General features: G+C 44.1%; 1 protein-coding gene across 5 annotated transcripts in view; it reads left to right on the forward strand.

The window, feature by feature from the left end:
- The window catches only part of tns2a (tensin 2a), a 164882-nt gene that overhangs the window by 81833 nt on the left and 58575 nt on the right, over positions 1-24474 (forward strand). For 4 of the 5 annotated variants that reach the window (XM_061904901.1, XM_061904903.1, XM_061904902.1 and 1 more), the window contains exons 4-9: positions 15455-15493; positions 15894-15935; positions 18787-18836; positions 18934-19117; positions 23588-23638; positions 23699-23821. In XM_061904901.1, coding sequence (XP_061760885.1) covers positions 15455-15493; positions 15894-15935; positions 18787-18836; positions 18934-19117; positions 23588-23638; positions 23699-23821 — 489 coding nt within the window. The remainder of the gene's footprint in view (positions 1-15454; positions 15494-15893; positions 15936-18786; positions 18837-18933; positions 19118-23587; positions 23639-23698; positions 23822-24474) is intronic. The other variant, XM_061904904.1, reaches the window with a different exon arrangement.

Below are 24474 nucleotides of genomic sequence, written 5' to 3' on the forward strand. Positions count from 1 at the left end.
CCAACCGAGCTATGCCGCCCCTTGTCACGACACGCCAGCCAGGCTGTGACAGTGATGGACACATGTGACAGTGATGGACACATGTGATAGTGATGGACACATGTGGCAGTGATGGACACGTGACAGTGATGGACACATGTGACAGTGATGGACACATGTGACAGTGATGGACACATGTGACAGTGATGGACACATGTGACAGTGATGGACACATGTGACAGTGATGGACACATGTGACAGTGATGGACACATGTGACAGTGATGGACACATGTGACAGTGATGGACACATGTGACAGTGATGGACACATGTGACAGTGATGGACACATGTGACAGTGGTGGACACATGTGACAGTGATGGACACATGTGACAGTGATGGACACATGTGACAGTGATGGACACATGTGACAGTGATGGACACATGTGACAGTGATGGACACATGCGACAGTGATGGACACATGTGATAGTGATGGACACATGTGACAGTGATGGACACATGTGACAGTGATGGACACATGTGATAGTGATGGACACATGTGACAGTGATGGACACATGTGACAGTGATGGACACATGTGACAGTGATGGACATGTGACAGTGATGGACACATGTGACAGTGATGGACACATGTGACAGTGATGGACACATGTGACAGTGATGGACACATGTGACAGTGATGGACACATGTGACAGTGATGGACACATGTGATAGTGATGGACACATGTGACAGTGATGGACACGTGACAGTGATGGACACATGTGACAGTGATGGACACATGTGACAGTGATGGACACATGTGACAGTGATGGACACATGTGACAGTGATGGACACATGTGACAGTGATGGACACATGTGACAGTGATGGACACATGTGACAGTGATGGACACATGTGACAGTGATGGACACATGTGACAGTGATGGACACATGTGACAGTGATGGACACATGTGACAGTGATGGACACATGTGATAGTGATGGACACATGTGATAGTGATGGACACATGTGACAGTGATGGACACATGTGACAGTGATGGACACATGTGACAGTGATGGACACATGTGACAGTGATGGACACATGTGACAGTGATGGACACATGTGATAGTGATGGACACATGTGACAGTGATGGACACATGTGACAGTGATGGACACATGTGACAGTGATGGACACATGTGACAGTGATGGACACATGTGACAGTGATGGACACATGTGACAGTGATGGACACATGTGACAGTGATGGACACATGTGACAGTGATGGACACATGTGACAGTGATGGACACATGTGACAGTGGTGGACACATGTGACAGTGGTGGACACATGTGACAGTGGTGGACACATGTGACAGTGATGGACACATGTGACAGTGATGGACACATGTGACAGTGGTGGACACATGTGACAGTGGTGGACACATGTGACAGTGATGGACACATGTGACAGTGATGGACACATGTGACAGTGATGGACACATGTGACAGTGATGGACACATGTGACAGTGATGGACACATGTGACAGTGATGGACATGTGATAGTGATGGACACATGTGACAGTGATGGACACGTGATAGTGATGGACACATGTGACAGTGATGGACACATGTGACAGTGATGGACACATGTGACAGTGATGGACACATGTGACAGTGATGGACACATGTGACAGTGATGGACACATGTGACAGTGATGGACACATGTGACAGTGATGGACACATGTGACAGTGATGGACACATGTGACAGTGATGGACACATGTGACAGTGATGGACACATGTGACAGTGATGGACACATGTGACAGTGGTGGACACATGTGACAGTGATGGACACATGTGACAGTGATGGACACATGTGACAGTGATGGACACATGTGACAGTGATGGACACATGCGACAGTGATGGACACATGCGATAGTGATGGACACATGCGACAGTGATGGACACATGCGACAGTGATGGACACATGCGACAGTGATGGACACATGCGACAGTGATGGACACATGCGACAGTGATGGACACATGCGACAGTGATGGACACATGCGACAGTGATGGACACATGCGACAGTGATGGACACATGTGACAGTGATGGACACATGTGACAGTGATGGACACATGTGACAGTGATGGACACATGTGATAGTGATGGACACATGTGACAGTGATGGACACATGTGACAGTGATGGACACATGTGACAGTGATGGACACATGTGACAGTGATGGACACATGTGACAGTGATGGACACATGTGACAGTGATGGACACATGTGACAGTGATGGACACATGTGACAGTGATGGACACATGTGACAGTGATGGACACATGTGACAGTGATGGACACATGTGACAGTGATGGACACATGTGACAGTGATGGACACATGTGACAGTGATGGACACATGTGACAGTGATGGACACATGTGACAGTGATGGACACATGTGACAGTGATGGACACATGTGACAGTGATGGACACATGTGACAGTGATGGACACATGTGACAGTGATGGACACGTGACAGTGATGGACACATGTGACAGTGATGGACACATGTGACAGTGATGGACACATGTGACAGTGATGGACACATGTGACAGTGATGGACACATGTGACAGTGATGGACACATGTGACAGTGATGGACACATGTGACAGTGATGGACACATGTGACAGTGATGGACACATGTGACAGTGATGGACACATGTGACAGTGATGGACACATGTGACAGTGATGGACACATGTGACAGTGATGGACACATGTGATAGTGATGGACACATGTGACAGTGATGGACACATGTGACAGTGATGGACACATGTGACAGTGATGGACACATGTGACAGTGATGGACACATGTGACAGTGATGGACACATGTGATAGTGATGGACACACGTGACAGTGATGGACACACGTGACAGTGATGGACACACGTGACAGTGATGGACACACGTGACAGTGATGGACACACGTGACAGTGATGGACACACGTGACAGTGATGGACACATGTGACAGTGATGGACACACGTGACAGTGATGGACACACGTGACAGTGATGGACACACGTGACAGTGATGGACACACGTGACAGTGATGGACACATGTGATAGTGATGGACACATGTGACAGTGATGGACACCTGTGACAGTGATGGACACATGTGACAGTGATGGACACATGTGACAGTGATGGACACATGTGACAGTGATGGACACATGTGACAGTGATGGACACATGTGACAGTGATGGACACATGTGACAGTGATGGACACATGTGACAGTGATGGACACATGTGACAGTGATGGACACATGTGACAGTGATGGACACATGTGACAGTGATGGACACATGTGACAGTGATGGACACATGTGGCAGTGATGGACACATGTGGCAGTGATGGACACATGTGACAGTGATGGACACATGTGACAGTGATGGACACATGTGACAGTGATGGACACATGTGACAGTGATGGACACATGTGACAGTGATGGACACATGTGACAGTGATGGACACATGTGACAGTGATGGACACATGTGACAGTGATGGACATGTGACAGTGATGGACACATGTGATAGTGATGGACACATGTGACAGTGATGGACACATGTGACAGTGATGGACACATGTGACAGTGATGGACACATGTGACAGTGATGGACACATGTGACAGTGACGGACACATGTGACAGTGACGGACACATGTGACAGTGACGGACACATGTGACAGTGATGGACACATGTGACAGTGATGGACACATGTGATATCGGACGATTTTTGTGAAAAAGTACAGTGTTTCCCCCAGAAAAAGTGTTAGTTAAGGTGGTGTCTCTCCGAAGGGTTAGGGTGGGTGTAACGATCGGTGTAACTTGGCCTGTCGCTATCACTTCTCCACCTCGTCGCTGCCACCAGATAGCCTGGGGGGGGGGCAATAGACTACAGGCAGTGGTGAAGTAGGCCGGCTTCGTCGCTTGAAGAAGCTGACAATTTTTGGTTGTGTTTTCCGCTCCATATGCTAAATGGCGATATAAGATATATATCTCATATATATATATATATATATATATATATATATATATCATAGCTCGGTTGGTAGAGTGGCCGTGCCAGCAACTTGAGGGTTGCAGGTTCGATTCCCGCTTGTGCCATCCTAGTTACTGCCGTTGTGTCCTTGGGCAAGACACTTGACCCACCTGCTCCCAGTGCCACCCACACTGGTTTAAATGTAACTTAGATATTGGGTGTCACTATGTAAAGCGCTTTGAGTCACTAGAGAAAAGCGCTATATAAATATAATTCACAAAAAAATTCACATATCTCGATATTTCTTCCGCAAAGTAAATTATTTTTATTGATATGGGTAAGAAAGCATTTATGTTTTCAGCACCAAAGGCTTGGAATAACCTACAATGGAATATTCAACTCAAACCCTTGTTACATGAAATGAGTTTAAAGCTTCTGTGAAAGGATCGGAGTCTACCTTGTTTGTGTGCACATGTGTCCTATGAGCAAGTTTTAATCTTGTAAATGTGATGTTTTATGTGTTGTTTACTGTATTTAATGTAACCTCACTGCTGCCCTCTTGGCCAGGTCGCCCTTGGAAAAGAGATCTTTGATCTCAATGGGATTTCACCTGGTTAAATAAAGGCTGAATAAAAAAACAAGTAAAGCTTTAACTTGCACTTACAGATGTAACGACAAACTGTATTTAGTGACAGTGGTTTTCTGAAGTGTTCCTGAGCCCATGTGGTGATATCCTTTAGAGATTGATGTCGGTTTTTCATACAGTGCCGTCTGTGGGATCAAAGGTCACGGTCATTCAATGTTGGTTTCCGGCCATGCCGCTTACGTGGAGTGATTTCTCCCGATTCTCTGAACCTTTTGATGATATTATGGAGCGTAGATGTTGAAATCCCTAAATTTCTTGCAATGTCACTTTGAGAAAGGTTGTTCTTAAACTGTTTGACTATTTGCTCACGCAGTTGTGGACAAAGGGGTGTACCTCGCCCCATCCTTTCTTGTGAAAGACTGGGAAGCTGTTTTTATAGCCAATCATGGCACCCACCTGTTCCCAATTAGCCTGCACACCTGTGGGATGTTCCAAATAAGTGTTTGATGAGCATTCCTCAACTTTATCAGTATTTATTGCCACCTTTCCCAACTTCTTTGTCACGTGTTGCTGGCATCAAATTCTAAAGTTAATGATTATTTGCACACACACAAAAGAAAATGTTTATGAGTTTGAACATGAAATATGTTGTCTTTGTAGCATATTCAACTGAATATGGCTTGAAAAGGATTTGCAAATCATTGTATTCTGTTTATATTTACATCTAACACAATTTCCCAACTCTTATGGAAACGGGGTTTGTACATATTCTGTACAATTGACCACTAAATGGTAACACCCGAATAAGTTTCTTTTCAACTTGTTTAGGTCGGGTTCCACTGTCCTAGACTTAAAAATGAAAGGAAGTAAACATGAAAGATTTTTCTGTGGAGAAGCAAAAGCAGGAAGGAAGTATTGGACTTTTTCGAGAGTGATTGGGAGGTGCTGAGAAAAGAGGAAAAGTGTTGGGAGGGTAAGTTGTCGGGAAAAGGTTGGGCACATTAAGAGGAAGGATAGAGTGATAAGAAATTATAAAATTTGAAGAAAGTATGAGGTGAGTTCAGCAGCTAAGAGTGAGACGCACAAAGACATGGGCGGAGGTCTCAGGGCAGGAAGTTTCTGCGTAAGCGTTGGCTTGAGGAGATGGAATCTGGTGTGGTGTTTTTATTGTGGTTTAGCAGCCACCCTGGGAGAGGAACTTTACAGCTTCTGGCTGCCTCCAAAAGGTGAAGCAAGGGTGACAGGGGTAAATCCCGACCCGAGTTTGGCCCGTTTCATGCTGCAGGGTACGTTGTCATAACAACCAGAAACGTGAAACACCTTGAACTGTGTCCATGTGGACTCCTTCCAGGTCTGGCTGAGGAAGAATGTTTTCGTCTTGGAAAAAAACGCTTGGATTTCTGCAAGTATTGCGTCAAATTTGACAATGACTGGATGCAAATATGAGTTGGAGGAATGTCTAGAGTGTGGACTGTAAATATCGGCAGCTGGACGCTGTAAAAAAAAAAAAAAACTAATTAGCAGGACGACTGAAGGAATTCTAAGCAAAATAAGTGTTTGATTTCAGCCTAAACCAGGGGTCACCAACGCGGTGCCCGTAAGGACCAGATGAGTCGCCCGCTGGCCTGTTCTAAAAATAGCTCAAATAGCAGCACTTACCAGTGAGCTGCCTCTATTTCTTAAATTGTATTTATTTACTAGCAAGCTGCTCTCACTTTGCTCGACATTTTTAATTCTAAGAGAGACAAAACTCAAATAGAATTTGAAAATCCAAGAAAGTATTTCAAAGACTTGGTCTTCACTTGTTTGAATAAATTCATTCATTTTTTTACTTTGCTTCTTATAAATTTTAGAGAAAAAAATACAACCTTAAAAATGATTTTAGGATTTCTAAACACATATACCTTTTTACCTTTTAAATTCCTTCCTCTTCTTTCCTGACAATTTAAATCGATGATCAAGTAAATTAAATTTTTTTATTGTAAAGAATAGTAAATACATTTTAATTTAGTTCTTCATTTTAGCTTCTGTTTTTTCGACAAAGAATATTTGTGAAATATTTCTTCAAACTTATAATGATTAAAATTCAAAACAATTATTCTGGCAAATCTAGAAAATCTAGAAGAAATAATGATTTGTCTTTGTTAGAAATATAGTTTGGTCCAATTTGTTATATATTCTAACAAAGTGCAGATTGGATTTTAACCTATTTAAAACATGTCATCAAAATTATAAAATTAATCTTAATCAGGAAAAATTACTAATGACGTTCCATAAATTGTTTTTTAAATTTTTTCAAAAAGATTTGAATTAGTTAGTTTTCCTCTTCTTTTTTTTCCGGTGAATTTTGAATTTTAAAGACTTGAAATTGAAGATAAACTATGTTTCAAAATTTAATTTTCATTTTTTTCCTGTTTTCTCTTTTAAACCGTTGAATTAAGTGTTTTTTTCATTATTTATTCTCTACAAAAAAACCTTCCTCAATAGGAAAAAAAATGTACGACGGAATAACAGACAGAAATACCCATATTTTTATATATATAGATTTATTATTAAAGGTAAATTGAGCAAATTGGCTATTTCTGGCAATTTATTGAAGTGTGTATCAAACTGGTAGCCCTTGGCATTAATCAGTACCCAAGAAGTAGCTCTTGCTTTCAAAAAGGTTGCTGACCCCTGCTCTAGAGTGTGAACTGTAAATATCGTCAGCTGGACGGTATAAAAAAAAAACCTGATTTGTGGGCCGACTGAAGGAACTCAAAGCAAATCAAGTGTTTGATTTCAGCCTAAACCCTTTAGGTCTGTAGAGTTGTCAATTTGTGGATGAAAAAGTGTTCTTGCTTATTTCGTTGACGACAGACTGAACCAAAAAAACCTCTCGACAGAAAGGGAAATTAAAAAATGTGGCTGACAAATAAGATTAAGAGGAAATGGAAGTGTACTAGAAATAGTCTGTACGATTCAGCAAGGAAGACTAGAAAGTCTGGTGCATCTTGTAAATATTAGTTTTGGTGTGTCCATCCAAATCAGTCTTGTGAAAATAGCATGTGTGGCGCCCCCTATTAGTAATGCTCAAAAGCATGCCTGTAATAAAGATACATGCAGACACTTACTACGTTCTCAGTACATCGCGGGTTTTAACCTACCATTGAGTACTGTTACGCCTCCTGCGTAATATAGCGTGCCGTATCTTTCGGAGTATAAGTCGCACCTGCCGAAAATGCACAATAAAGAATGGAAAAAACATATATAAGTCGCACTGGAGTATAAGTTGCATTTTTGGGGGACATTTATTTGATAAAACCAAACACCAAGAATAGACATTTGAAAGGCAATTTCAAATTAAAGCTGCAAGCAGCGATGGACGGGATCGCCTTTTCTTGTGTTTCCTGCCTTCACCCAGACAACATATCTTTACCTGCACATTACCTACCTTCCCTGCATCCTTTGGTCACACTGGTGCCTATTTCTGTCACCCGTACATGCTGGTGCTTCCTGCCATCACCCAGACAACATATCTTTACCTGCACTTTACCTACCTTATCTGTATTCTGGAGTCAAACTGGTGCTTCCTTCTTTCACCCAGTCAACATATCTTTACCTGCACATTACCTACCTTCTCTGTATCCTGGAGTCAAACTGGTGCTTCTTTCTTTCACCCAGTCAACATACCTTTACCCGCACATTACCTACCTTCTCTGTATTGTGTGGTCAGGCTGGTGCTTCCTGCTTTTAAGCGGCCATCTTGAGACGGCAGCAGCGCAGCATCATCAGCGCAGAAGTTCATTGAAAGCTCGTAAAATCAAAACCGGAGCAGTTAGGAAAAACTCTTTGCGCAACTTTTAATCAGAAGGGTTCAATCTCTGTCCTGTGCGAGTTTGAAGCCGACACAACAAACATGCTCAGAGGAGATAATGTTTGAAAAAAGGTGATGGGTTTTTACAAACTTTTGTTTTGAAGGGGCAATTGCCAACTTCCTGTTGATTTTTGCTGAAGAATGTCAATTAATTAAATATAGGTCTAAGTGAGACCTACATAAAGGTTTTGTCTCTACAACATTCCTACCTGAAGTTATAAGCAGTTTTGTCTGTGTCAGCGGCGGCGATGACCAAGAAGAACGCGGAGTTGGAATATAATTACAACACTTTATGTACATATTCATATACATATTTACATAATATTTACATATTTGTATAATATGTAACTACAAGCTACATTCACAGACAGTCCTATTGCTTTTATGAGCGGTCGAGCGAGTCAAAAGCCGAAAAGAAAAAAATAGGTTTTATTTTATTTTATTTTATTTGTGGCAGCGGTAATTCTTTCGCGGCGGGCCGCCACAAATAAATGAATGTGTGGGAAACCCTGGAGATGTTGACATGTGGCGTAAGCACTCTTCATTCTCTAGCAGGTGACTTTTCAAATGATGCTACATATTAGCAGAAATGCTACTTTTTGTAGCAACGCTTTTGCCCCAAACTTTACAAATTACAGTTGTCTGTTCGACATATTCCCACTCGAATCCAAACCACCGCCAGACGATGGACCCCCCGCTGCTTTTCTTGGGAATTAATTATTCCTTCATTTGTTACCAGATTCGCACCTTCCTTTCTCTCGTATTACCACTCGCACGGCTCCGCTAGCATCACAGCTAACATTACCCATGACGCTACCTCTCTGCTCCGCGAGGGCGTATACGTGTGTGACGTATGTAAGAAGGTGTGCTTGTTTTATGTCTCTGTCAGAAGGAGAGACAGCAAAGAGTGGGACAAGCCTGCAGTGTAATGCCAGCAGCTAAAAGCAACTGTGTGAGAACGTATACTCGAATATCACGATATAGTCATTTTCTATACCCGCGATATATCGAGAATATCGATATATCGCCCAGCCTTACTCTACGATTGACCCCAGAGATGGCTTGAGCGCCAGTCCACAAGTTCAAGAACCCCACTCCTCCCACATCAAAGATAAACCAACAGAAGTTCCAATGAGCAAGCATGTTGGCGACAGAGGCAAGGAAAAACTCCCCCCTACTCTGAATAAATCTTCATACTTCACAGGAACCGTGACCGATCACAACTGCATTGCGTCTGAAATCTTTAATTCTGAAAGACCAGAACTGGATGTACACAATGACTCAACTTGAAAGAGACCAGCAGTTATGTGGGCTTTTTTACACCGTGATAATAGAGAGTTGTGAGAGAAAAAGAATCCGTTTCTTGTTAAAGCGAGTCAGGGGTAGAATGGCGGCGATGCTGTTGGATGTCAGGAGCAGGATGCTGGAACAAGCCACATCGTATCGCAGCAAATGACTTTCATATGCTGCTGCAGACTCATAAGCAGACTTCAAGATTTTCTTGGATGGTTCTCATGCTTGTAAAAGAAAAATAGACCTGAGCCAGTGAGAAGAGATACAGAGACATCAGGCCCAGGGCCTTGAAGTTATAGTGTATGCTCAGAATCTGGGCTCAGACTTGGAATGAGAAAACCGCAGAGGGTCCGCGACATGGAACAAGAACAGAGATAAATCTCCCAGTGGAGATAGAAAAGCCATCAATTCTTCAACTGAGTCACAGACAGACAGTCGTTTGACAATCACACCCGGATCTGTTTCTGGATTTAGCTGCTTATCTGCCCCTCGGCCTTCCTGTTGATCCCTGGCGTTAACGTACGAGCAACAACAAGCGAAGGGGGTGGGGGGTACGTACGCTCCCTGGTTCAGGGCCTGTGCAACTTCCGTTGTGTGCACAATTAGATATACACAAGCCCTTGCCCTTTTCCTGTCTCCAAATAAACAGTCCAAAAACAGCTGTGCTCACGTGTCCCCTTACGTAAGACACCTTCTCGGTTAAGACAGCTGCCAAAAGCTCCTGCGTCCTTCGGTCACAGTCCTTTGATGTGTCGGCTAATAACAGACTCATGCGCCTCCTCCAGCTTTACGTTCTACAAACAGGACAAGTCCGCCGTTTTGTAGGGTCTTGTCACTTAGAAGCCATCATTACTTCTTGTGGACTTGGAGAAGGCATTGGACCGTGTCCCTTGGGAAGTCCTGTGGGGAGTGCTCAGAGAGTATGGGGTATGGGACTGTCTGATTGTGGCGGTCCGCTCCCTGTATGATCAGTGTCAGAGCTTGGTCCACTCCCTGTCTGATCAGTGTCAGAGCTTGGTCCGCATTGCTGGCAGTAAGTTGGACTCGTCTCCAGTGAGGGTTGGACTCCGCCAAGGCTGTCCTTTGTCACCCATTCTGTTCATAACTTTTATGGACAGAATTTCTAGGCGCAGTCAAGGCGTTGAGGGGATCCGGTTTGGTGGCCGCGGGATTAGGTCTCTGCTTTTTGCAGATGATGTGGTCCTGATGGCTTCATCTGACCGGGATCTTCAGCTCTCACTGGATCGGTTCGCAGCCGAGTGTGAAGCGACTGGGATGAGAATCAGCACCTCCAAGTCCGAGTCCATGGTTCTCGCCCGGAAAAGGGTGGAGTGCCATCTCCAGGTTGGGGAGGAGACCCTGCCCCAAGTGGAGGAGTTCAAGAACCTAGGAGTCTTGTTCACGAGTGGGGGAAGAGTGGATCGTGAGATCGACAGGCGGATCGGTGCGGCGTCTTCAGTAATGCGGACGTTGTATCGATCCGTTGTGGTGAAGAAGGATCTGAGCCGGAAGACAAAGCTCTACATTCCCATCCTCACCTATGGTCATGAACTTTGGGTCATGACCGGAAGGATAAGATCACGGGTACAAGTGGCCGAAATGAGTTTCCTCTGCCGTGTGGTGGGTCTCTCCCTTAGAGATAGGGTGAGAAGCTCTGCCATCCGGGAGGAACTCAAAGTAAAGCCGCTGCTCCTCCACATGGAGAGGAGCCAGATGAGGTGGTTCGGGCATCTGGTCAGGATGCCACCCGAACGCCTCAATCAATCAGTGACAATCTGTCCCTTGATGGTGAGATCAACAAACGTATTGAGTTTGTTTTTTACTTACCATGGGTGCTTATTATTTCCACCTGTCCCTGTTTGGTGTTCGGGGCGCTCACTTGTTTCCCGACCACTAATCAGAAGCATTATTTAAGCCCGCCTTTGCCGGCCAGTCGCCCTGGCTGCATAGTTTGCTACACACAACCGGTTACGTGAGTATTGCTTGTCTCTCAGCCTATGTGAAGTGGTAGCCTTAGTGCGATCGGCACGTTGTTCCTTCGGCTTATTTTCTGTTTTGGTACTTCTTTGATTCTCAAAGAATAAATCATGTTCCTACCTTCATCACGGGGGAACGAACCCTGCAAAAAGCTGGGTTTTTTTTCCAATCATTTTGGAACTTGCAAGCTTACTTCTTCTTAATCGTCGTCACTATGTCTCTTCTTTTTTCTTTTGCTTCTTCTCTGTTATGTTTTTGGACATTACTACTTGCCTTAGTTTTGAAGCAATACACCATGGGAATCCGGATGTTGTGTGTCAGTGTATTAACGTGCCGGCTGGAATAAACACACGCTGAGAACTAGCTCCGTGCCTGCCTACTTTATGGGTTATAGATCAACCTATGGATAACGGAGACATATATAATAGTCTCCTTTTCAGGTGAGAGAGGACGCTGAAGGCACGCCCCCAACATTGTTGTCCGGGTGGAAATCGGGAGAAATTCGTGACAATGGTTGCCCCGGGAGATTTTCGGGGGGGGGGGGCACTGAAATTCGGGAGTCTCCCGGAAAAATCGGGAGGGTTGGCAAGTATGTTTATTGCACACTCTTGGCATTCTCTCGATGAGCTTCAAGAGGTAGTCCCCTGAAATGGTTTTCACTTCAAAGTTGTGCTTGACAGAGCGAACAAAAAAACATGAATGTTTTTTAATTAGTTATTTAGATTTGAAAAATGTGGCGATTGTGCCACTATTTAGAAATGCAAATTTGACTTATGTTTCTTGTTAGTTAGTTTTAGCTTAGTGTTTTCAAGCAGGACAAAAGGTAGCGAGGACCCACAGCAGCGCCCGCTGCAGTGAATGCTTTCATATCAGTCTCCAAAAATATTCCACGAGATTAGAAAAAAGGTGCCAGATTTGTTGCCCGTCGCTTTTTTAGAAGAGACTAGGGCATACTTGCCAACCTTTAGACCTCCGGATTCCGGAGCTGGGGGGTTTGGTGGTAGCGGGGGTGTATATTGCGTCCCGGAAGTGTTAGTGCTGCAAGGGATTTTGGTGTATTTGTTCTCTTGTGTTATGGTGTGGATGATCTCCCGAAATGTGTTTGTCATTCTTGTTTGGTGTGGGTTACAGTGTGGCGCATATTTGTAACAGTGTTAAAGTTGTTTATACAGCCACCCTCAGTGTGACCTGTATGGCTGTTGACCAAGTATGAGTTGCATTCACTCGTGTGTGTGTAAAAACTGCATATATTATGTAACTTGTTTGTATGGAGGAAAAGCGGACGTGACGACAGGTTGTCGAGGGCGCTAAAGGCAGGGGTGTCCAAAGTGCGGCCCGGGGGCCATTGGCGGCCTGTAGGTAATTTTTTAACAGCCCCACGGCACATTTTAAAAATACGATTGAAAATTTTTTAAAGAGTAAAAAGTGATATAAAAGAGCAAACAGGTGAAATGTAACAAGAAAATGTTGCAATGTTTACTCTAATAACACAAAGCTGCAATGCAGGCTGTTTCTTTCTTTAAAAAATAATAATTAATCAAAATCAATGTCATTATGAATTATTGACCTATTCAAGGCTTCAATTACGTCACGTTACATTTTCCACTTTGAGATATTTCTTGAGGAAAATGTTGCATATTTTGTGTTTGCCATATAAAAAAACTGAGCTGTTTTTTAAAGAAGGGCCTAAAATAAACAAACAAAAAACATAAACAACATTAAAACTTTTAATTGACGGATAGATCTGAAGTTAATCTCGAGGTTATTGTGTTAAACGTAAACAGTAAAGAAATGTATAATTTATTTTGTAACACTTTAATGAGTAGGACCCTTTTGGATCCCCAATAATTTTAGTGTGATTTGTTTTTTAATGTCATTGCTCCAAAAATAATAATGATTTAAAATCAATGGTGTTATTAGTTATTGACTTTTTTAAGGCTCCAATTATTATATAATCTCAAATATTCCACTTATAAAAAATATTGGGTGACAATGTTGCATATTTTGTGATTTTTTCCATCAAAAAACAGGGTGGTTTTTTTGACCAAAAGAGCATACAACTTAAATCTTTAAAATAATTATATATTGACAGATGGACCTAATGTTGATCTGGAGATTTAAAACTTGAATAATAATATCAATCAATGTTTATTTATTTAGCCCCAAATCACAAATGTCTCAAAGGACTGCACAAATCATTACAACTTCGACATCCTCGGAAGAACCCACAAAAGGGCAAGGAAAACTCACACCCAGTGGGCAGGGAGAATTCACATCCAGTGGGACGCCAGTGACAATGCTGACTATGAGAAACCTTGGAGAGGACCTCAGATGTGGGCAACCCCCCCCCCTCTAGGGGACCGAAAGCAATGGATGTGGAGCGGGTCTAACATGATACTGTGAAAGTTCAATCCATAGTGGCTCCAACACAGCCGCCAGAGTTCAGTTCAAAGCGGATCCAAGACAGCAGCGAGAGTCCCGTCCACAGGAAACCATCTCAAGCGGAGGCGGATCAGTAGCGTAGAGATGTCCCCAACCGATACACAGGCGAGCGGTCCATCCTGGGTCTCGACTCTGGACAGCCAGTACTTCATCCATGGTCATCGGACCGGACTCCCTCCACAAGGGAGAGTGGGACATAGGAGAAAAAAGAAAAGAAGCGGCAGATCAACTGGTCTAAAAAGGGGGTCTATTTAAAGGCTAGAGTATACAGATGAGTTTTAAGGTGAGACTTAAATGCTTCTACTGAGGTAGCATCTCGAACTGTTACCGGGAGGGCATTCCAGAGTACTGGAGCCCGAACGGAAAACGCTCTATAGCCCGCAGACTTTTTTGGGGCTCTAGGAATCACTAATAAAGACAAAGCTTTGAACAATGGGAGACCGGGCTTTCTGCTCCGCTGCTCCCAGTCTGTGGAACGCTCTCCCTGACGACCTGAGGGCACCTCAGACTGTGGATGCTTTTAAAAAAGGCTTAAAAACCCATCTTTTTAAAAAAGCCTTTCTATAGACATGCATGTTGGTTGTAGCCTTTGGGCTGTTTCTAGTTTTATATTTTATTTATTTTTTATTATTACTATTTTTTTACACTGTGGCACTTTGAGGTTGTTTGCTCCACGTAAAGTGCTTTTTACAAATAAAATCTATTATTTTTATTATTAATAAGCCGGAGTTCTTTGAACGCAGATTTCTTGCTGGGACATATGGTACAATACAATAATAAAACAAAATAATACTGAATAATGACTCATTTTTTATATTTTTTTGACCAAAACCCTTTGGGGTCCTCGGGATCAAGCCTGAGTGGAGGCCTAAATGTATATTTTTTATACATATATTGTATTGGTTTTTAAAATAGAAAAATGTCCAAATGGCCATCGCTTGCTTTGATTTTTCAGTCTGCTGCCCTAAGTGGAAAAAGTTTGGACACCCCTGCTTTAAGGGCAAGCCCCCAATATTGTTGTCCGCGTGGAAATCGGGAGAAATTGGGGGTAATGGTTGCCCCGGGAGAGGCCCTGAGATTCAGGATTTTCCTGGGAAAATGGGGATGTTTGGCAAGTATGAGACCAGAGTAAAAATAAAACGACTTGAGTCCCTTTTGTTTTGGGTTCATTCTTGCAAATGTTGTATTTCTGCGTGTAATAAATGTTGCCGGGGAAGATGTGTGTGTCTTGTATTGACATGCAGCTTCCTGTGTGTGTTCCAGGTGACCACAGCATGCATCGCAGCTCCCGCCAATGACCTGGTAAGCCTTCTCTCATTCCTTTTTTGTTTTTCTTCTTCTAACCCTCTGCGGATCCCTCTTCGATACGGTTTTACGCAAACCACTGAAAGCCCCCCCCCACCTCCAACCCAAAAACCCAAATTCCTTCTGGGAAGCCGATCCCTCGATTTCTGCAGCGCTGCACCATTCCTGTCGTGAACATTAAAGGCATGATGTTGATGTTGGTGTAGGAAGTAGTTGTGTTTATCCATTAGAGAGTCTGTTTGTGTAATGAACTTGCCTTTCCTTCCTCTGCATCCCCTCCTTTGGCTTCCTGCCCCTTCCTCCTCTTCTTCACCTCTTTTTGGACATCAAAACGGCCGCCTCTCCTTCCCCTCATATTTTCACTTTTCGCTGACGTCTTTTGCTTGTTTGCTTCCAGCAACGCAGAGGGACAACTCCGTCTCGAAACAGCCAACACTTGGTGAGCGTCTCACTCTCCGTCTTCTCTCCTTTTCCTCAAGTTGATGTTCCACTTTCTAATCACGAGGGAGCGGGTCAAGGAATTGTGGGTCCATCCATCCATCCATCTTCTTCCGCTTATCCGAGGTCGGGTCGCGGGGGCAGCAGCCTAAGCAGGGAAGCCCAGACTTCCCTCTCCCCAGCCACTTCGTCTAGCTCTTCCCGGGGGATCCCGAGGCGTTCCCAGGCCAGCCGGGAGACATAGTCTTCCCAACGTGTCCTGGGTGTTCCCCGTGGCCTCCTACCGGTTGGACGTGCCCTAAACACCTCCCTCGGGAGGCGTTCGGGTGGCATCCTGACCAGATGCCCAAACCACCTCATCTGGCTCCTCTCCATGTGGAGGAGCAGCGGCTTTACTTTGAGTTCCTCCCGGATGGCAGAGCTTCTCACCCTATCTCTAAGGGAGAGACCCAAACTCATTTGGGCCGCTTGTACCCGTGATCTTGTCCTTTCGGTCATGACCCAAAGCTCATGACCATAGGTGAGGATGGGAATGTAGATCGACCGGTAAATTGAGAGCTTTGCCTTCCGGCTCAGCTCCTTCTTCACCACAACGGATCGATACAACGTCCGCATTACTGAAGACGCCGCACCGATCCGCCTGTCGATCTCACGATCCACTCTTCCCCCACTCGTGAACAAGACTCCGAGGTACTTGAACTCCTCCACTTGGGGCAGAGTGTCCTTCCCAACCCGGAGATGGCACTCCACCCTTTTCCGGGGGAGAACCATGGACTCGGACTTGGAGGTGCTGATTCTCATCCCGGTCGCTTCACACTCGGCTGCGAACCGATCCAGTGAGAGCTGAAGATCCCGGTCAGATGAAGCCATCAGGACCACATCATCTGCAAAAAGCAGAGACCTAATCCTGCAGCCACCAAACCGGATCCCCTCAACTCCTTGACTGCGCCTAGAAATTCTGTCCATAAAAGTTCTGAACAGAATGGGTGACAAAGGACAGCCTTGGCGGAGTCCAACCCTCACTGGAAATGTGTCCGACTTACTGCCAGCAATGCGGACCAAGGTCTGACACTGATCATACAGGGAGCGGACTATGTTCTGACACTGATCATACAGGGAGTGGACCGCCACAATCAGACAGTCCGATATCCCATACTCTCTGAATTGTGGGTAATTACCGTATTTCCTTGAATTGCCGCCGGGGCGCTAATTAATTTAAAACCTCTTCTCACTCCGGCACTTACCAAAGGCATGCGGTAAATGTAGGCCCGCGCTTATAAATTTGAGTGTGATGTAAGGATACCATCATGAAAAGCACATTTAATAAAAATGGTCTTAGCTTTACTTAGAATTGAAGTCCATGCCAGCTCCTTTTGATCAAAAGCATCGATAACTTGTTTATAGAAGTCTTCCTTATCTTTCTTCAGTTTTAAAAGTCTCTGTCTCGATGGAGATCTTCCTTTATTACCTCCTGCTTCCATTGAAAGTCCAGTTTAAAAAAGTGTTTTATGTTAGATATGTAATCCTCCATGTTAAAAGTGCAAGCGAGAGGAAAAAATAAAGGATCGCTGCTCACTCTTGCTGCTTGTTGTCACTTCTTCTGCAGCCGAGTAGTCGCAAGAAGGATCACTAGCGCCCTCTACCACCAGGAGGCGGGAGTCATTTAATGACTCATATTTGACACACGCAGCTACGGTATATAAATAAAACATAGCTGCTTACTGTTCTTTTTAGCATATTCAATAGCTTGGACCTTAAATCCTACTGAATAGCTCTTAATCTTCTTCCCTTTATGCCATTTCAAATTATTGAAATCAGCCTCCTCCGTTTTGAAAATGATGACAGGTGAAGTGTCACTCGTGACGTGACGAGTTTGACCCGGTGGAATTTCTAGACATGCGCTAATAAAAATAATATTTTGTGAAACGAGTTTGACCCGGCAGTAATTCTAGGCAAATGGATGGATGGTTGTCTGTTTATTTGTGTCCTATAATTCGCAAGCAGACAGGGGTGTTCTATAAATGCAGCTGGGATAGGTTCTAGCTCACCTGTGACTTTAAAGAGGACAGTTTCTGTCGGAAATGGACGTATGCTTGTCTTGATGTGCCCTATGAAATCACTGGCAAGCAATTTGGGGGGTTCTCAAAATGAAGCTGGGATAGGCTCCAGCTCATGTTTTACCCTAATGAGGACAATCACTATAGAATTCTGATAAATGGGTTGTTAATTGTCTACATGTTCCCCATAATTGACTGTCAAACAGCCTAGTGTGTACTCAAAATGCAGCTGTGATAGGCTCCAGCTCGCATGTGACCCTAATGAGGACATTCACTATACAAAATAGATGGTTGTCTGTCTATTAGTGCCCTATGATATGACTGGCAAGCAATCTGGGGTGTTCTCCAAGTAAAGATGGGATAGGCTCCAGCTCACATGTGACACTAATGAGGACAATAGCTATAGAACTTTAATGAATGGGTTGTTAATTGTCTACATGTTCCCCATAATTGACTGTTAAACAGCCTAGTGTGTACTCAAAATGCAGCTGTGATAGGCTCCAGCTCACATGTGACCCTAATGAGGACAGTCACTATACAAAATGGATGGTTGTCTGTCTATTAGTGCCCTATGATATGACTGGCAAGCAATCTGGGGTGTTCTCAAAATAAAGCTGGGATAGACTCCAGCTCACCTGTCACCCTAATGAGGACAATAGCTATAGAATTTTGATGAATGGATTGTTAATTGTCTACATGTTCCCCATAATTAAATGGCATACAGCCTAGTGTGTACTCCAAATGCAGCTGTGATAGGCTCCAGCTCACATTGTTGACCTTGCCTCCTTTCCACAGGGCTCCACCAAGTCTTTGACGTACACCAAGCAGAGAAACACCCTGCCAAGGTAAAGCTGGTCTCATTGGTTCATTTCACCACCTGGCCGATCTCGCGGTGAGTGGAGTGGGCGGGGCTTCTCTCATCCCCCTGGTGTGCTGGCGCAGGAGCTTCAGCGTGGACCGCGTGATGGAGCGAGTGATGGAGCGCCACTACGACTTCGACCTCACCTACATCACGGAGAGGATCATCTCCGTCTTCTTCCCGCCCAAACTGGAAGAGCAGCGCTACCGACTCAACCTGAAGGAGGTGGCCGCCATGCTCAAGTCCAAACATCAGGACAAGTTCTTGGTGAGGACCCTGATGAGCAGCCGCCTCACAACAAAGGCATTTGTGCTCAGCTGTCAATGGTTGTTTGCCTGTTTGGGGCCTGGGATAGGCTCCAGCTCATCTGTGACCCTAATGAGGACAATCACTACAGCCAGTGGATGTTTGTCCATCTATATGTGTTCTATGATTTGACTGGCCAGCAATCCCAGCAGTTCTCCACATAGAGCTGGGATAGACTCCAGCTCACCTGTGACCCTTTCAATATGTTCTGTAGAAAGAGTATGGATGATAGTTGGTCTATGTGGGCTCAATGATTGACTGGAAAGCAGCCCTGGGTGTAATAAAAATGCAGCTGGGGTAGGCTCCAGCTCACCTGTGACTCTAATGAGGACAGTCGCTATAGGCAGTGGATGTTTGTCTGTCTATATGTGTCCTATGATTTGACTGGCCAGCAATCCCAGCAGTTCTCCACATAGAGCTGGGATAGACTCCAGCTCACCTGTGACCCTTTCAATATGTTCTGTAGAAAGAGTATGGATGATAGTTGGTCTATGTGGGCTCAATGATTGACTGGAAAGCAGCCCTGGGTGTAATAAAAATGCAGCTGGGGTAGGCTCCAGCTCACCTGTGACTCTAATGAGGACAGTCGCTATAGGCAGTGGATGTTTGTCTGTCTATATGTGTCCTATGATTTCATTGGCAAGCAATCCCAGCGGTTCTCCAGATAATGCTGGGATAGACTCCAGCTCACCCGTGACTCTTTGAACAAGTGCTGTAGAAAAAGGATGGATGATAGTTGGTCTATGTGGGCTCAATGATTGACTGGAAAGCAGCACTGGGTGTATTAAAAATGCAGCTGGGGTAGGCTCCATCTCACCTGTGACTCTGAGGATAGTCACTATAGCCAGTGGATGCTTGTCTATATGTGTCCTATGATTTGACTGGCAACCAATCCCAGCGGTTCTCCAGATAATGCTGGGATAGACTCCAGCTCACCCGTGACTCTAATGAGGAAAATCGCTAAAAAAAATGGATGGCTGGTTTTCTGTTTCTATGTCCTATAATTGACTGGCAATCAGACAGGGGTGTTCTATAAATGCAGCTGGGATAGGTTCCAGCTCATATGTGACCCTAATGAGGACAATCGCTATAGCCAGTGGATGTCTGTCTATATGTGTCCTATGATTTGATTGGCAAGCAATCCCAGTGGTTCTCCAGATAAAGCTGGGATAGACTCCAGCTGACCTGTGACCCTTTGAACCTGTGCTGTAGAAAGAGGATGGATGACAGTTGGTCTACATGGGCTCAATGAATGACTGGAAAGCAGCCCTGGGTGTATTAAACATTCAGCTGGGATAGGCTCTAGCTCATCTGTGACTCTTGGGACATGCACTGTAGAAATGGATGGATGGCTGTTTGTTTGAATGTGCAGTACAGTATGACTGGCACGCAGTACAGTCCATATCTCAGTCAAAGGTCAGCTGGGATAGGCTCTAGCTCACCTGTGAACCTAATGAGGACAATCGCTATAGCCAGTGGATGTTTGTCTGTCTATACGTGTCCTATGATTTGACTGGCAAGCAATCCCAGCGGTTCTCCAGATAAAGCTGGGATAGACTCCAGCTCACCTGTGACCCTAATGAGGAAACTCGCTATAAAAAAATGGATGGATGGTTGACAGGCGAGTAGAAAGGGGTGTTCTATAAATGCAGCTGGGATAGGTTCCAGCTCACCTGTGACTCTAAAGAGGACAGTTGCTGTAGGAAATGGAGGGATGTTTGTCTCTATGTGCCCTATGATAGGCTCCAGCTTAACTGTGACCCTAATGAAGAAAAAAATTTAACAAATGGATGGATGGTTGTCTATTTAAGTGTCCTATAATTGACTGGCAAGCAGTCATGGGTGTTCTATAAATGCAGCTGGGATAGGTTCCAGCTCACCTGTGACTCTAATGAGGAGAATCACTATAGCAAGTGGATGTTTGTCTGTCTATACGTGTCCTATGATTTGATTGGCAAGCAATCCCAGCGGTTCTCCAGATGAAGCTGGGATAGACTCCAGCTCACCTGTGACCCTAATGAGGAAAATCGCTATAAAAATTGTATGGATGGTCTGTATAGGTGTCCTATGATTGAAAGGCAAGCAGACAGGGGTGTTCTATAAACGCAGCTGGGATAGGTTCCAGCTCACCTGTGACTCTAAAGAGGACAGTTGCTGTAGGAAATGGAGGGATGTTTGTCTCTATGTGCCCTATGATAGGCTCCAGCTTAACTGTGACCCTAATGAAGAAAACCGGTGTAAAAAATGGATGGATGGTTTTCTGTTTTTATGTTCTATTTATAATTAACTGGCAATCAGACAGGGGTGTTCTATAAATACAGCTGGAATAGGTTCCAGCTCACCTGTGACTTTAATGAGGACTCTCACACTATTATGTTAGATCCACTATGGACTGGACTCTCACTATTATGTTGGATCCACTATGGACTGGACTCTCACTATTATGTTAGATCCACTATGGACTGGACTCTCACGATTATGTTAGATCCACTATGGACTGGACTCTCACTATTATGTTAGATCCACTATGGACTGGACTCTCACACTATTATGTTAGATCCACTATGGACTGGACTCTCACTATTATGTTAGATCCACTATGGACTGGACTCTCACACTATTATGTTAGATCCACTATGGACTGGACTCTCACTATTATGTTAGATCCACTATGGACTGGACTCTCACACTATTATGTTAGATCCACTATGGACTGGACTCTCACTATTATGTTAGATCCACTATGGACTGGACTCACACTATTATGTTAGATCCACTATGGACTGGACTCTCACTATTTTGTTAGATCCACTATGGACTGGACTCTCACACTATTATGTTAGATCCACTATGGACTGGACTCTCACTATTATGTTAGATTCACTATGGACTGTACTCTCACTATTATGTTGGATCCACTATGGACTGGACTCTCACACTATTATGTTAGATCCACTATGGACTGGACTCTCACTATTATGTTTGATCCACTATGGACTGGACTCTCACTTTATTATGTCAGATCCACTATGGACTGGACTCTCACTTTATTATGTCAGATCCACTATGGACTGGACTCTCACTTTATTATGTCAGATCCACTATGGACTGGACTCTCACTTTATTATGTTAAATCCACAATGGACTGGACTCTCACTATTATGTTAGATCCACTATGGACTGGATTCTCACTATTATGTTAGATCCACTATGGACTGGACTCACACTATTATGTTAGATCCACTATGGACTGGATTCTCACTATTATGTTAGATCCACTATGGACTGGACTCTCACTATTATGTTAGATCCACTATGGACTGGACTCTCACTATTATGTTAGATCCACTATGGACTGGACTCTCACTATTATGTTAGATCCACTATGGACTGGACTCTCACTATTATGTTAGATCCACTATGGACTGGACTCTCACTATTATGTTTGATCCACTATGGACTGGACTCTCACTATTATGTTAGATCCACTATGGACTGGACTCTCACACTATTATGTTAGATCCACTATGGACTGGACTCTCACTATTATGTTTGATCCACTATGGACTGGACTCTCACTATTATGTTAGATCCACTATGGACTGGACTCTCACACTATTATGTTAGATCCACTATGGACTGGACTCTCACTATTATGTTAGATCCACTATGGACTGGACTCTCACTATTATGTTAGATCCACTATGGACTGGACTCTCACTATTATGTTTGATCCACTATGGACTGGACTCTCACTTTATTATGTCAGATCCACTATGGACTGGACTCTCACTTTATTATGTTAAATCCACAATGGACTGGACTCTCACTATTATGTTAGATCCACTATGGACTGGATTCTCACTATTATGTTAGATCCACTATGGACTGGACTCACACTATTATGTTAGATCCACTATGGACTGGATTCTCACTATTATGTTAGATCCACTATGGACTGGACTCTCACTATTATGTTAGATCCACTATGGACTGGACTCTCACTATTATGTTAGATCCACTATGGACTGGACTCTCACTATTATGTTAGATCCACTATGGACTGGACTCTCACACTATTATGTTAGATCCACTATGGACTAGACTCTCACTATTATGTTAGATCCACTATGGACTGGACTCTCACTAATATGTTAGATCCACTATGGACTGGACTCTCACTATTATGTTAGATCCACTAAGGACTGGACTCTCACTATTATGTTAGATCCACTATGGACTGGACTCTCACTTTATTATGTTAGATCCACTATGGACTGGAACCTGGAACCCTCAAGTTGCTGGCACGGCCGCTCTACCAACTGAGCCATACTGCCCCATTCAACATCCACTCACCAAAGTCAAATGAGATCTATCAGAAGTTGATATCGTTGGTCAGTTCTCACAGATGGATCACTTCCTGTCTTGCAGCTCCTCAATCTCTCCGAGAGGCGTCACGACATGAGTCGACTGAACCCTAAGGTAGGCTCCTCCCCTCGCCTCCCCCCCGCCCGTCACCTGACCGGCAGCGTGCCACACCAGGTCCACGACTTCGGCTGGCCCGACCTCCACGCCCCGCCGCTGGACAAGATCTGCGCCATATGCAAGGCCATGGAGACCTGGCTGACCTGCGACCCGCAGCACGTGGTGGTCCTGCACTGCAAGGTCAGAGTTCAGGGACCCGGGATACTTTCCCACAGTTGGAAGCTGGCAGATGTGTGAGAATTGTGTTGGTGACTTGATGGTCTGACCCTTGGTTTTGTGTGTATTACTGATGAAATAGTTCAAATAGAAATGATAGTCACACACACACTAGTTGAGACGAATGATTCTCTGCATTTGACCCATCACCCTTGATCACCCCTGGGAGGTGAGGGGAGCAGTCAGCAGCAACAGAGGCCACGCCCGGGAATAATTTTTGCTGATTTAACCCCCAATTCCAAGCCTTGATGCTGAGTGTCAAGCAGGGAGGTAATGGCTCACATTTTTATACTGTATCTATATGTTTATTTATACTGTAAAGCAGGGGTCAGCAACCTTTTTGAAAGCAAGAACTACTTCTTGGGTACTGATTAATGCCAAGGGCTACCAGTTTGATACACACTTCAATAAATTGCCAGAAATAGCCAATTTGCGCAATTAACCTTTAATAAATGAATCTATATATATATATATATATATATATATAAATGGGTATTTTTATCTGTCATTCCGTAGTACATTTTTTTCCTTTTACGGAAGGTTTTTTGTAGAGAATAAATGATGAAAAAACACTTAATTGAATGGTTTAAAAAAGGAGAAAACGAAAAAAAGGAAAA

This window comes from Nerophis ophidion, linkage group LG06 (assembly GCF_033978795.1).
Source record: "Nerophis ophidion isolate RoL-2023_Sa linkage group LG06, RoL_Noph_v1.0, whole genome shotgun sequence".
In the NCBI taxonomy this organism is placed as follows: domain Eukaryota; kingdom Metazoa; phylum Chordata; class Actinopteri; order Syngnathiformes; family Syngnathidae; genus Nerophis; species Nerophis ophidion.